The sequence below is a fragment of the Zootoca vivipara genome, chromosome 14, assembly GCF_965207765.1.
Source record: "Zootoca vivipara chromosome 14, rZooViv2.hap1.1, whole genome shotgun sequence".
Taxonomy (NCBI): Eukaryota; Metazoa; Chordata; class Lepidosauria; order Squamata; family Lacertidae; genus Zootoca; species Zootoca vivipara.
The window spans coordinates 14,926,616-14,940,306 of NC_142597.1; the positions used below are offsets into that span (position 1 = coordinate 14,926,616).

General features: G+C 45.3%; 1 protein-coding gene across 1 annotated transcript in view; it reads right to left on the reverse strand.

The window, feature by feature from the left end:
* The window catches only part of KIRREL3 (kirre like nephrin family adhesion molecule 3), a 733,484-nt gene that overhangs the window by 137,812 nt on the left and 581,981 nt on the right, over nt 1-13,691 (reverse strand). The window contains exon 7 of the mRNA XM_088657681.1: nt 7,306-7,411. Within this exon, the coding sequence (XP_088513807.1) occupies nt 7,306-7,411 (106 nt within the window). The remainder of the gene's footprint in view (nt 1-7,305; nt 7,412-13,691) is intronic.

Sequence of the window (13,691 nt, forward strand, 5' to 3'; positions counted from 1 at the left end):
AGAGCTGATGCAGAGGGTGCTGAATGCAAAAAAACACAGAGGGCCTATGAGGAAACTGGTATGTGAATCTGCTTCCCTTGGCTTTATTTTACTTGCACACGTGATTCAGTACCATTGTTTTCCAATGGTAACCTAGGGATTTTTACTTTTTAAAAATTGTACTGTACATTATTTTTTATGCATGTTACTAGGCACAATAAATTGGTTTTTGGATTTTTTTTTATTAAAACAACAACCATGTGGATGTTCCCTGTGAAGAGGGGCTGATTGTTAATCCACTCTGGGAATTGTAGCTCTAGGAGGGGAACAGAGGTTTCCTGACGACAATTAGCACCCTTAACAAACTACAGCTCCCATGATTCTTTGGAAGAAGCCATGACTGTTCAAAAGTGGTATCATAGCGCCTTAAATGTACGGTGTGAATATGGCCCCAAACCCAGATTCCTTGGAAGAGCTTGCTGGCTAGTTTCAGGAACCTTACTTTTTTCCCAGTGCTTGACTTCCACAAGACTGAAGAAACAAGGGAGCCAGCCTCTTGAGTCTGAATATGGCGGTGGGTCTCCCTCTTCTATCCAGGAGGCTCCTGAATAAGAAACTGACAATTCTCCACCTAAGGCAGCAGCCTGAACTTCATCAGAGTGCTCTGTTCCACAATGCAAGGTTCCCAGGCCAAGAAGCATGGTACAGTACCTCCTTCCTCGTGTACTGTAAAGATTGGTACAGAACGACCAAATACAATTGTTGTTTGATAGCGGCTCCTGATCCAGGCCCCCAGATGTGCCCCCCTTGTGACCTTATTAACTGGTTGTTGTTTTTTTAAAAAAATGTTTTGAATTGTTATGCTTTTAATTTTGTCTAATTGTATATTTTAATGTAGGATGGTTTAATGCCATTGTATATTTTAAGCATGGATTCATTTTATAGTTATAAACCACTTAGAAGCCATTTTGGCATGTAAGTGGTTAATCAATCACACCCGCTTTGCACTTTCTGTCATCCACCTTCCATGCTGCTGCTGGCCTGTTGGTCAGTCTTGTGCTTGGGCCTGAGCAGCTGTACTAAATATCAGCAGCATTATCTATGCAGCACTTAGCAAAAGTTTGTGGGAAAGTTTGCCCCTTTGGCAGAACTTCAGCAGTGATGGCTTTTCATAACATACTTTCCCCCCTTATTTATTTATTACTTTATTTTTGTCTGCGCCAACAAGATTTAAATTGTGCAGCTCATAGAGGCAGCTCTTTAACAAGCCCCGACCTTTGGAGTTAATGCTCTGATACACTTGAATAAACTCAAATTAAGAACCTCAACCCTGATACAAACAGAAGCACAAACTCTCTCTGGGATGCTGCTGCTTGGCAAACAGCAAGACACTGAGGGGAATGCATGACTACTGTGCTGTCAAGAGGGAAAAGCCTTGTGAGGAACTAAGTTGTCAACTGATGCAACAAGGGCATGGGCAGGCCTTGCTGCTAACTCAAATTTGCCAAATGTTGGGGTTTCTTAATTGGGATGGGGCTGTCTCGGCCAAGCAGCATCCTTGCCATTGGAAGAGCAGATCCAGGCCCGGCTCTAGGTGCAGTCCCGGTGGCGCGGGGCGCCGGGCCGGGGCGCTGTGCGCTGTGAGGGCGGGGGCGCCGGAGCGATCTCCGCGCCTCAGCGCCAGGCGCCTGACCTGCCTGAGATGGCCCTGAGCAGATCAATAGTCCTGGGATGGGGAACCTATGAACCACCTGTTGCTGTTGGACTGCAACTCCAGCCAGCATAGCTAATGGTCAGGGGTGATAGGAGTTGTAATCCAACAGCATTTGGAGGGCCACGTGCTTCGTCTCCCTGCCTTATTTCTTGGTTGATGTTGCCTGATTTCATTTACTTCTGAATGCCTTGTGCACAGAGCATGGCATCAACCCAAGTTCCTGCCATCTTGGATTCTGCCACTAGTGCACATGCACTGCCTGATTTCACATAACTCCTCCAACTTGGAAGACAAAACCAAAGGGAAACTACAGGACCTCATTTTTGACTGCTAAAAAATAATAATCAGGTGTTCATTTATTAAGAATGAATAGAAATACAAATAACTGCCTTGCTGGGTCAGACGAGGAGCCATCTAGCCTGACATTCTGTTTCCAGCAGAGGCCAAACAGACACCTCTGGAAGTTGATGATATATTTATATTTAGTGGAGTTGTTCTACTCTGCTCTCCAGTTTTTATGGGTTTAATTTGCCTCTATTTTCTTATTTATTTTATATTTATTTGTTAGTTTTATGTGATATCTGTATGGCATTTGAAATAGTTTTTATTCACACTCTTTTATTCACACCTAGAGTCTTTTAATGAAGGGCAGCTAAAAATATTTTGAATAAAAGTTGCATGGTATATTAAATACATTGCAGCCTTAATGCATCTAAACACTGAACTGCGCAAATTAGTTGGTTCAGCTTAGTTGAGGCAGTTGGCAGATTCACCAGATAGGCCCAGTCTATCTTTTATATCCATATACTGATAAAATTTATTGATCTTTGTTATACTACAACAGTATGCAGAACTCTTGAATTTCATCCCCCGCTTTCTCTTAGCTCATATGAAGACATGGGGTCAATGCAGCCTTCTGGTATTTCAAAAATCCCATTTAAAAACATGGAGGAAATATTATTTCCACCCTCACCAATAACTTAGATTGTCTAGACCCATATGGCTTCAGCCAAACAGGCTACAGGCCTGGTTTTGTCACTGATATAGCCTTGCTTGCCCTGACTGATGACCTTTGTCAAAGAGGCGGGGGGACTGTGACCCTGTTGGTTTTCTTTGATATCTCAGTGGCTATGATATATCATAGACTATGGCATCCTTCTGCAAAAACTCAGTGGGATGCCAGTTGAAGGCACTGTATTACAGCTGTGAGCAGAATATCTGCAGGCTCATCACCAGCAAGTGGATTTAGAAGACTGTTGCTGAGCCCAGTGGGTTTTGAGTTGTGGGGTCCCACAAGGTACATTCTGTATCCTATGATATTCAACATCCATATGAAACAGTTGGGAGCTGTAAATTGGGAATTTGGAGCATGGTGCCACCAGTATGCTGATGACACACAGCTCTATCACTCCATTCCACCAGCATCAGGAAAGGTTGTGAAGATCAGTGCCTGGAAGCAGTGAAGGGCTGTTTGAGAAGAGGCTGCCCTACCTCTGAAATAAAAAGTTTGTCGTTTGGGAGTGTTCCTAGATTCCAACTAGATTCCAACTTGTCAATGGAGTCTCAGGTGGCTTCTGTAGCCAGCTGTGCTTATGCCCAGTTTTGCTACTGCTGTTTCTGGATGGAGATAACCTGGCCTTAGTTATCCTCCTGCTTAGCTGACCTCCTGCTTAGACTTCAAATGCCTTAAATGTACTTTATTTTATATTAAATTGTATTGTTTTAACATTTTGATGTTTGATGTCCTGTACTCCTTTGCCAGAGTACTTCTGGTTTGCCAGAAGCGGCTTTGTCATGCTGGCCACATGACCTGGAAGCTATACGCCGGCTCCCTCGGCCAATAATGCGAGATGAGCACGCAACCCCAGAGTCCTTCACGACTGAACCAAATGGTCATGGGTCCCTTTACCTTTACCTTAGGGACCCAGGTGGCGCTGTGGTTAAACCACTGAGCCTAGGGCTTGCCGATCAGAAGGTCGGCGGTTCGAATCCCTGTGACGGGGTGAGCTCCCGTTGCTTGGTCCCAGCTCCTGCCAACCTAGCAGTTCGAAAGCACGTCAAAATGCAAGTAGATAAATAGGAACCGCTACAGCGGGAAGGTAAACGGCGTTTCCGTGTGCTGCTCTGGTTTGCCAGAAGCGGCTTTGTCATGCTGGCCACATGACCTGGAAGCTATACGCCGGCTCCCTCGGCCAATAATGCGAGATGAGCGTGCAACCCCAGAGTCGGTCACGACTGGACCTAATGGTCAGGGGTCCCTTTACCTTTACCTTACTCCTTTGGGGGAAAGGATGGGATGCAGATTTTACAAACAAATAAATAAAAAGCATGTAGCTTTGCAATTCTTTTGTGGCAGCCAAAAAACTCTTGAGGCCACCCCAATGCTGCAGCTATACCACAGCAATCTGAACCCTCTGCCTTTTCTGCCACATCTCTACAAACTCTATAGCCCATTCTCTCCATTTCATCTGTCACTGGAAGTTCTTTTGAATTGTTCTTCCATTTATTTTTAATACTGTGGCTGCTAATGAGTACCAGAAGTCAAAGCATATGCTCTGTATTCGGAGGAACTCCAAAACTGAAAACCCAAGAGAAGGCTAGGCAATTGCTGCCCAGGATGGCTCTTTCCAAGAAAAGGTACATTATCCAGAAAACAGAGCCACTTAAACTGCTTCTAAAGAGAGATCTGCAAATGTTTTTCAGGGAAACAAGACACTCTTCAAAGTTCTGATCACCCCTCTGACTTCTTACTTTATAAATGTAGATTCTCAGGCTGCATGCATGCAACATTTTATTCCAGAATCAATGGAGACAGAGTACTTGTCTTTCCTACATAGTCCAAACACAATCTAGATGTATTGCATATTTTATTGCCTCTTTGAGAAACTGCTTTCATTCCAAAAATAAAAGCTCATTGCAGATTAATTCTTCATGACCCCCACAGTGTGTCCATGTAGGCAGTCCCAGTAATGAGGTATGTGTGCATCCACACTTACCCTATTACATTGTGGGTGGGTGCAAACCAAAACACAATCACCACTTCCTTCTTCGTTCACCTGGGAAGGAGGAAAAGGCAGGGAGGACCTAATCAAGGGGAGGGTTTTCGGACACGTGTTGAATAACCACACCCACCCTTGTGGACCGCAGACTCTAGAATCAATCTAGATTGATAGCAGCATGTTGAGGATGGATGGGCATGAACAATTCTGGATTGAGAAAAACTATGTTTTTGTGCTACAAATGGGTTAGCGTGCATGCAGACTATGAATCATAGATCTGGGCAATCGGGTGGCAAATGTTGGAGCAACAGTGTTTGGCGGCTAGGAATAGCAACTGATGTCTGCTAGAGACAGCTTGTCTGTTTTCCAAAGCCCATGATGCTATGGCTGCTGCCAATTAGGATGGAGAAATGTGTGAAACCACATCAGTTCCTCCTCACCTTAGCAGCACAGGGCCTGGCAAACAGTAAGGCAGTCTCTTCTCTACACTTCTGCTCGAGTACGGTGGAAGGGAATCTTATCCTTTCCACAAGACTGCAAAGCATGCAGACAAACTGGATATTTCTCTGCAGATTTGGCCCAATGTTCAGAGAGGAACAAGTACATCCCTCCCTACATAGAAGGCCACCTCCACTGCCCCCCCCATCTGTACATGAAGATGGGTGGTCCAAATGATATCTACACAGATACAGTTCAATAAGCATAGGTCAAAATCACATGGTTGGTCCCCTGATTGAATTAGAAAGCCAACCATGTGATTTTTGCCAAAGGCTGCCCTTACAGGTATGGGTAGAGCCAGAGCACCAGGTGAGCACTAGGGGAAAGCTGTGTATACTTGCTGCTCTGTACGCATTGGGGCTGGATCAGGGGAGGTGGGCTGGCTCGGACAGAGGGTGGCACAGATAGCACATGCTCCTTGTAGCATGCAAACCAACTCCTTATACTAAGCTCTTGCAAACCTGTAAACGTGGGACTCCCAGGCTGACGATAGCACCTAACAGCCTCTGAGAAAGAGTGCCAGCCGCCATGCAATTGTTAGAAGCAAGGCTGAAAGTTGTAATCAAATGAGGCTAATAAAGTTGTCTATTTCAGAATGTAAAAGATTATGCAGGAAACATGTAATAAAGCGAACCTCTCCATAACAGAATGCTCATTCAGCGTGTGTGTTCTGCTAGTGGCGTCCCCAAGCAGATGGTTCCGCTAGCTCACTGCCAGCGCTCTCTAAACAGCCGCCACATGCTGGATTGGGAAGGAGCTACCGCGCATGTAACAGTGGCAGCTTCAACAAAATGCACAGACGGCTGCAATGCTGAGACAATTGGAGCCCATTACCATATAACAACATTATCAGCACAAAGGGTTTTCACTACAGCTTTTGGTGGGCCTATTGCTGGCTTCATCTGCTCAGCTTGAGGATAAAACTGAGAAGTCTGTGGAGGCCTGCTGCATTCTGGGTAGAGGGCAGCAGTGCTTCCACACCCCTGAATCTGCACTGCAGTGAAGAAGAAGGAAAGGGCTGTAATTTGGTTCAAAAGCCCTCAGGACTGCCTTGGTAAAAACAGTAATGAAGCCAATGAATGCTAACAATGGCAGTGCAAGCCAACAGAGCATCTCCATGTTGCTTCTCAGATGTTCCAGAGAAACATTGAAAGGAACTGCAAGGACGAGAACCAGGAATCCAACCACACTTCCTGCACTGCTGCCTCATGTGGATGCATAGCTGCCAAGTCTCCCGCTGAAAAATGCGGGATCAGCAGTGGCGCGGGACCGGAAGTTGCTTCTACGCATGTCTGGACTACGCATGGCTCTCACTATCCAGTCTGGGTGTTGGAAAACTCTCACAGGCTTTCTGTTCAGGCTGATTTGCAATGCAAATCTTTCTCTCTCTCTCCACAAAGAATAAAACAATAAAAGTACATAAAGAGCACAGCAGATAAAATACACAACATTAAAATCTATTTAAAAGCAACAGGTAAAAATAACATCAACAGGCAGAAACTTGCTGGAATAAAAATGTTTTTGCCAGCTGGCAAAAAGACAACCAGAAAATATGCCACCCATGCTTCAAGAAGTAAAGTCTTCCAGAATATCACTGTAGCTACTGAAAGACCATGCCTCTTATCATCAGTGGTGCCTCTACCTTTGGTGAGACACAGTCAAGAGCACCAACTTCTGATCTCAGGGAGTGACTGGTACAATATTCTTACTGCTTTTCTGGAACATTTGAAGCAACACTAAGACAGGTTACTCCCTGACACACACACCCAGATTCATTTTTGGAACCAGCCACGTCATCCTGTTAAGGTAAGAACTGCAGCACTTGCATGTCAAATCTGCAATTTAGGACAGATGTTCCAAGTATGCAATGATTGAGCTGGCTCTGGTTACTACCGCAATCATTTCAGCTGTGAGCAAAAGCAGTGACAATTTATTTATTATTATTTATATATTAAATTTAGATACCACTGTTAACCCGAAGATCTCAGGGTCGTTCACAAGATTAAAAATACAGTACATGATAAGAGCACAAGATAAGTGATTAAAAGAAAAAACAAAGCAAAACAATAACCCCAGCTCCCAAGCAGTTCTGTGACACATTCCAGATTATCTTACCTGTACTGGATAACTGCAGGGTTGGCCTTAGCAGAGCAGTGAAACTTTACGGTGTTGTCTTCAAGGACAGGCTGAGGTTCAACTGACAGATTGACGAGAGGTGGATCTGTAAAGAGACAACAGCCAATCTATTAGCTATCACACCTTTGTGTGAGGAACTGTATCTTTCTGCAGTATTGCTTCCCCCATTTTGTCCGGCTTCTGTGATGGATGATTGTGTACTAACTAACCAGCATACCTGTTTGACCTTAGAGTGCCAGAAGTCTTGTGTCCCCAAAGTGAAATCCCTTTTTGTGAGCGAATGATGGCTTTAAGAGCAGAGCAAGTCTGGGAGCAATTATTTCTTGTTCTGCAATTTCTTTTCTGAGTGACTTTGTGAAGATCACTTTGCTGCTATGTGTGTCTGCCTCTTTATAGGCCCACGAACACAAAAGATCTGTTGATCCAAACAGTTAACGTAGTGGACCAAAGATTGTAACACATTTTTGATACTGTGTAAGAGCTGATCTTTCACATACAGTGGTACCTCAGGTTATAGACGCTTCAGGTTACAGACTCCGCTAACGCAGAAATAGTACCTCGGGTTAAGAACTTTGCTTCAGGATGAGAACAGAAATTGTGCAGTGGCGGCATGGCAGCAATGGGAGGCCCTATTAGCTAAAGTGAAGAGTTTCAGGTTAAGAACAGACCTCCGGAACGAATTAAGTTCTTAACCCGAGTTACCACTGTACTGTATCTAGGGATGGGGGAGAAATCCGAGTCAGTTCACACAGTTAAAGGATAACCTACTTACTGTATTTTGAATTTTCTGAAACCATACACATACCAAAATACAGTCATCCTTTGAGCCTATGATTTGACATTTGCAGTCTTCCAAATTTTGCAACACAGTTCTCTAGTCAAGTAATGGGTGCACAAATGCACAGTAGATCGAGGTGTGTGCATAAAAATGCAAAAATTAGTGAAAACAACATACAAGAAAGCATTAAATTAGGGGAAATTGTCTTGCAAAATGTGTAAAACTGCATACAAAAATGTGCATATTAGGAGAGATTCACACTAAAATGTTGGTGAATTTTCATGAGGACTGTAGTCTGTAGTATATTGGTATAGTCCAGGTACAATTTTACCACCTCTCTTGCACCACCAGGCAGTGGTGGCTGGTGCCCACTGAAACTGGTGAGGTGGAAAGCAGGGAGACCAACAGTAGGGGGAGCCAGAGCCAAATGACTAGTGGAGCCAACTGATTCTTGTTTCATTGCCTGTTGAGTTCAACAAAGGAAACACGGAGACTAAGGAGGAGGATGAAGAACCTCCTGGACTGGTTGTAAGTTATAAGGCTGGCAGGTGGGGTCTGGCTGAGGGCAGACTGAGGGTGATGGGGCAGGGCCACTGAATCTGCCTCCTCTGAGACCAGGATTTGCATCTGGCTTATGAAGTAGCAATTGACACATAGCTATAACACCAGGGTTCCCCAAACTAAGGCCTGCAGGCCACATGCGGCCTGTGAGGCTCATTTATGCGGCCCCCTGTGACCCCTGCCGGCCGCTGCTGCCACCCGCTCTCACCAGTGAGGCTGCCCACTTCCGGGTTGGAAAGGCGCCGGAAATAGCTTGTGCGCATGTGCAAGCGTCATTTCCGGTGCACTTCCAGGTTGGAAAGGCGCTGGAAATAGCTTGCGTGCATGCGCAAGCGTCATTTCCGGTGCACTTCCGGGCTGGAGGAGGCCTGTGCACATGCACACAAGCTATTTCTGACGCCTTTCTGACCCGGAGGTGGGCCGGAAATCACGTGGGCGTGCACGTATAGGCGTGCGCTCCCCCCCCCTCCGGTCTGAAGCTGGGTAAGTTTGGGGACCCTGCTGTAAGAATATAAGAAGAGCCCTGCTGGATCAGGCCAATGGCCCAACTAGCCCAGCGTCCTCTTTTCCATTAAGGCCACCCGGATACACATGGGAAGCCCACAAGCAGGACATGAATGCAACAGCGCTCTCCCACTCAGGATCTCCAACAACTGGTACTCAAGGACATGCTGCCTCTGATCCCTGCTCTGACAGTCACATTTAGCCATTTGCTATGAAGAGAAGAAGAAGAAGAGTTTGGATTTGATATCCCGCTTTATCACTACCCGAAGGAGTCTCAAAGCGGCTAACAATCTCCTTTCCCGTCCTCCCCCACAACAAACACTCTGTGAGGTGAGTGGGGCTGAGAGACTTCCGAGAAGTGTGACTAGCCCAAGGTCACCCAGCAGCTGCATGTGGAGGAGCGGAGACGTGAACCCGGTTCCCCAGATTACGAGTCTACCGCTCCTAACCACTACACCACACTGGCTATGGAGCATTCCTTGTGTCAGAAAGCAATAACTGAATTGTCAGCAGATGAGCATTGTTTAAAGGTAAGATGCCTTCAACAGCGTCCAAGGGGGCTTCCTTAATTTGCAAATCAGTTAACAATGGTTTTAGTGTATGTATCGCACTTCAGCCATTCTGGCCAGTTGTTGCAGGGGGTGGAACCAGGCTGCTGGTGAAAAGGGAGTTAATTCCTGTGTGGCAAATTAAGTTGTCACACAGAAAATTTGAAACAGGAGGCTCTTGTCATCTTGCAGATCTGTTCCCTCTCTGCTGTCTGAGCCAGATTGGCTCAATTTCCCAATTGTGTTCTGGCTGACACAATTGCTGGAGGCGGATGATCCATTATGCTCCACTTGGCACCTCATACCAACTGAGATATAATCCATGTGCGCTGCTGGTGGGCAGGTCAGGAAGACTGACACTCTCTCTCTCTCTCTCTCTCTCTCTCTCTCTCTCTCTCTCTCTCTCACACACACACACACACACACACACACACACACACACACACACCACAAAACCCAACATGTTTTCCATTCCAACATAGTAGCATAAGGCTTGAAGAATTGGTGTCACTCTGAAGATGACAACACCAACACAACTAAGCTGGGATCAGAGGAGGCCACTCCTGAGACTTGACCCTGGCAATATTTCTCATATATCTGGAGTTCCTTTCCTCTTTATTGTATAGACTCAGATATTAGTTTTTAGAATGTGAAATCTGTGGACTATTAATAATCTTGAACTTGAGGCCGTTGCATCAAGGCAAGGAAAATAACTTCAAGGTAAGCTTATAAGAAGAGCATTGCCAATGGCCCATCAAGTCCAGCATCGTGCTTTCAGAGTGGTGAACTAGATAGCTATAGGAAGCCTGCAGTCAGGATGAGTGCAAGAAAAAGCTGTGGAACATGCAAGTGGCTAGGTAGAATCTAAAGCAGAGCTCTCCAAACTTTTCCATGTTGGTGACACACTATTTAGACATGCATCATTTCACAACAGAGTAATTCAGTTTTACTAGCAAACTGGGGGTTAAACTAATCAATTTCCATCCCCGGGAGAAGTGCAGGGAGCATTTGTGTGACACTGCAGCCAACACACTAATGTGTCACAACACACAGTTTGGAAAGCTCTGATCTAGAGGATTGAGAAGGGTATTGGAGGGGAAGGCTGGACCACCGAGGATCAATGAAACCCACGGTATAAGGGGTGGGAAACCTGTGGCCCTCCAGGAAAATAAGAAAAAAACGCACCCTCTAATTCATATGGATGGTTTGGCTTTCAGACAATGGAGCACTGTACAACACAGAACACTATGAGATCACTCCCATAAACCTGAGCCAGAATGGACAGTGGTCAATGGTTATGAGATTGGAGTCAAAACACATTGAGGCAACCTAGGTGTGGAAGGCAGGCATAGGCTATGAGGCTGAGTCCCTGAGCTGAGACTGGAGAATTCCCCCAGCTCCCAACCCCGCTAGATTGTCCAGAAGGATACCATGGTCAATGGTATCAAAAGCCGTTGAAAGATCCAGCAGAACTAGGAAACAGCTTTCACCTCTGTCCCTAGCCCACCGGAGATCATCAACAAGCATGACCATAGCAGTTTCAGTCCCATGATGAGGCCTGAACCCTGATTGGAAGGGATCCAAATGGTCTGCATCCTCCATGTGTGCCTGGGGCTGTTCACTGACCACCCACTCAATTATCTTGCCCAAGAATGGAAGATTTGAGACAGGGCGATAATTGGCTATGATGGCCAAGTCCAAAGATATATTTTTTTTAAGAAGTGGTTTAATAACCACTTCTTTAAGTGGGTCTGGGAAGATTCCCTCGCAGAGGGAAGCATTCATCACCCGACAAAGCCCATTGCCTAGCCCTGCCTGTCTTGCTTTTATGAGCCAGGATGGGCAAGGAACAAGGAGACAGGTGGTTGGTTTCACTCATCCAAGCAGCCTGTCCACATCTGAACCAACTTTCACTGAGGGGAACAGGTTTTTATTGCTGGGGCTCAAGCCAAGTGCATGTGAAGTGAGAAGGAAGGTGGAAGCACCACTGAGCACCTGCACTGTTATCTCCTTCACCAATGAGTGATCACAAGCAGCCTCTGCACATTGGTGAAAAAGAGACAGACTAGACTTCTCTAACCTGTCACTCTCTAGCTGCTTTGGACTAAAATTCCCATCAGTCCCAACCAGCATGGTATTAGGTTGGGGAAGAACTGTGATATAAGTTTTGTATCAGAGGGTACAAGTCTGAGGCAGTTTTGAGCCCCAGCACCTCTCCTTTTTTAGAAATTCTGCACTAATTATGGTGCAAATTGATTTGCTAGGCTGTGAATGACTGCTCTTCTGTTTGCAAGAATGTTTGTAACGGTTGTTTAGCAGAGAACAAGCACACAATTCAACACTGTTACTGGCCAGATGGAAAAAGAACCTTTTCTGAATGGTCACCCGTCCATCTGCTTCTTATGAATATTAATCAGATGATTGGCAGAGCTGTCAATGCATAATGGAGTCAGTCCCTAAAGGTGGCGTGGCTCCTTGGAATGTGGCTGTGGAGGGAGGAAGGGAGAGAGATGGTGGTGGGAAGAGTCTGACCGCTTAGACTTTTGGAGCCCTTCACTCAAAAGATTGCAGATTATTCATGATCCACCTGTTCTTCTGCCGACAAATTATCGGCTCTTAACCTGAGTAGAAGGGAGAAGGAGCCAGTAACTTCTGTTCATTTCTCCCACAACTGGCCTTATTATCATACCAGATCATTTGTATATTGCTGAAATCAAAGCTGCCATAAAGGCAAGGACTTTTGCAAAGCCTTGCTGAACAGGAGTGACATTCAAGCTTTACAGCCCCATTTTGTCCCCACAATATCACCTCCGTTCAGTGTCTCCATTTTGTGTGGAAATATTCACTGGCAAGAGCTAACAAAGTAGAGCAGAGTGCATTTGTAGGTTCCATTGACACCCTCTACTGATGTGAAAAAGAAAATGTCCCAGCAATATGTTGACTCGTTTGGGAACTCTACGAAGTGCCAAGCTGAATCTTCTCTGCTTCCTAATACAGTGGTATCTCAGGTTACAAATGCTTCAGGTTATAAATGCTTCAGGTTACAGACTCCGCTAACCCAGAAATAGTACCTCGGGTTAAGAACTTTGCTTCAGGATGAGAACAGAAATCGTGCTCTGACGGCGTGGCGGCAGCAGGCATTAGCTAAAGTGGTGTCTCAGGTTAAGAAAGTTTCAGGTTAAGAATGGACCTCCAGAACGAATTAAGTTCTTAACCAGAGGTACCACTGTACAAGACAACACTCTACCACTTTCCACTTATCAATTTGCAACTGAGCTATTGTGGCCAACCAATTAATTCCAAGTCCACCCACATACAGAAACCACCATCTGGTAAATAATAATAATAATAATAATAATAATAATAATAATAATAATAATTCAGAGAACCGTTCTAATTTATTGATTTTTTTGCTTATGCATCTGGAAATCTTCCTTTCAGTTGCCACCCTAATCTTTGCAACCTTTGCAGCCTTTGTAATAACGTGAAAGGTCTTGGATTATTGAAACCAATATTGCTGCAAGATAACGTCTGACTGATTCTTGAAGCTCAGGTTTTCAGTACCTTGATGGACTTGAGGAATGCCTGCTGATCTTGCCTTCTTTTGGATTCACCTTGATAATAAAGACCCCCAGCCTCTTTCCTTCTGATGTTTGTTCAGGCAGATCATAAGCCTAATTTCTTCTTTCTTGCTTTCCAGCACCCACTACTTCCCTTCTACCGGTATCTCTCTCACTGCGCTGTTGCTCTTGAATCACTGCCATGTCAGCTCTCCTTCTGTCTCTCTCTCTTTCCCCTCCTTCTTGAGACAAGCCCATCAGCCCCAGCCAGCATGGCCAATGATCAGGGATAAAGGGAGTTGGAGCCCCAAAACAGCTGAAGGGCCACAGGTTCTTCACATCTCTGTAAGATGACTTTTGCATCATCATTTTTGTCTGGTTACCACAAGAAGCTGCTTCAACTGAGTCAGACCC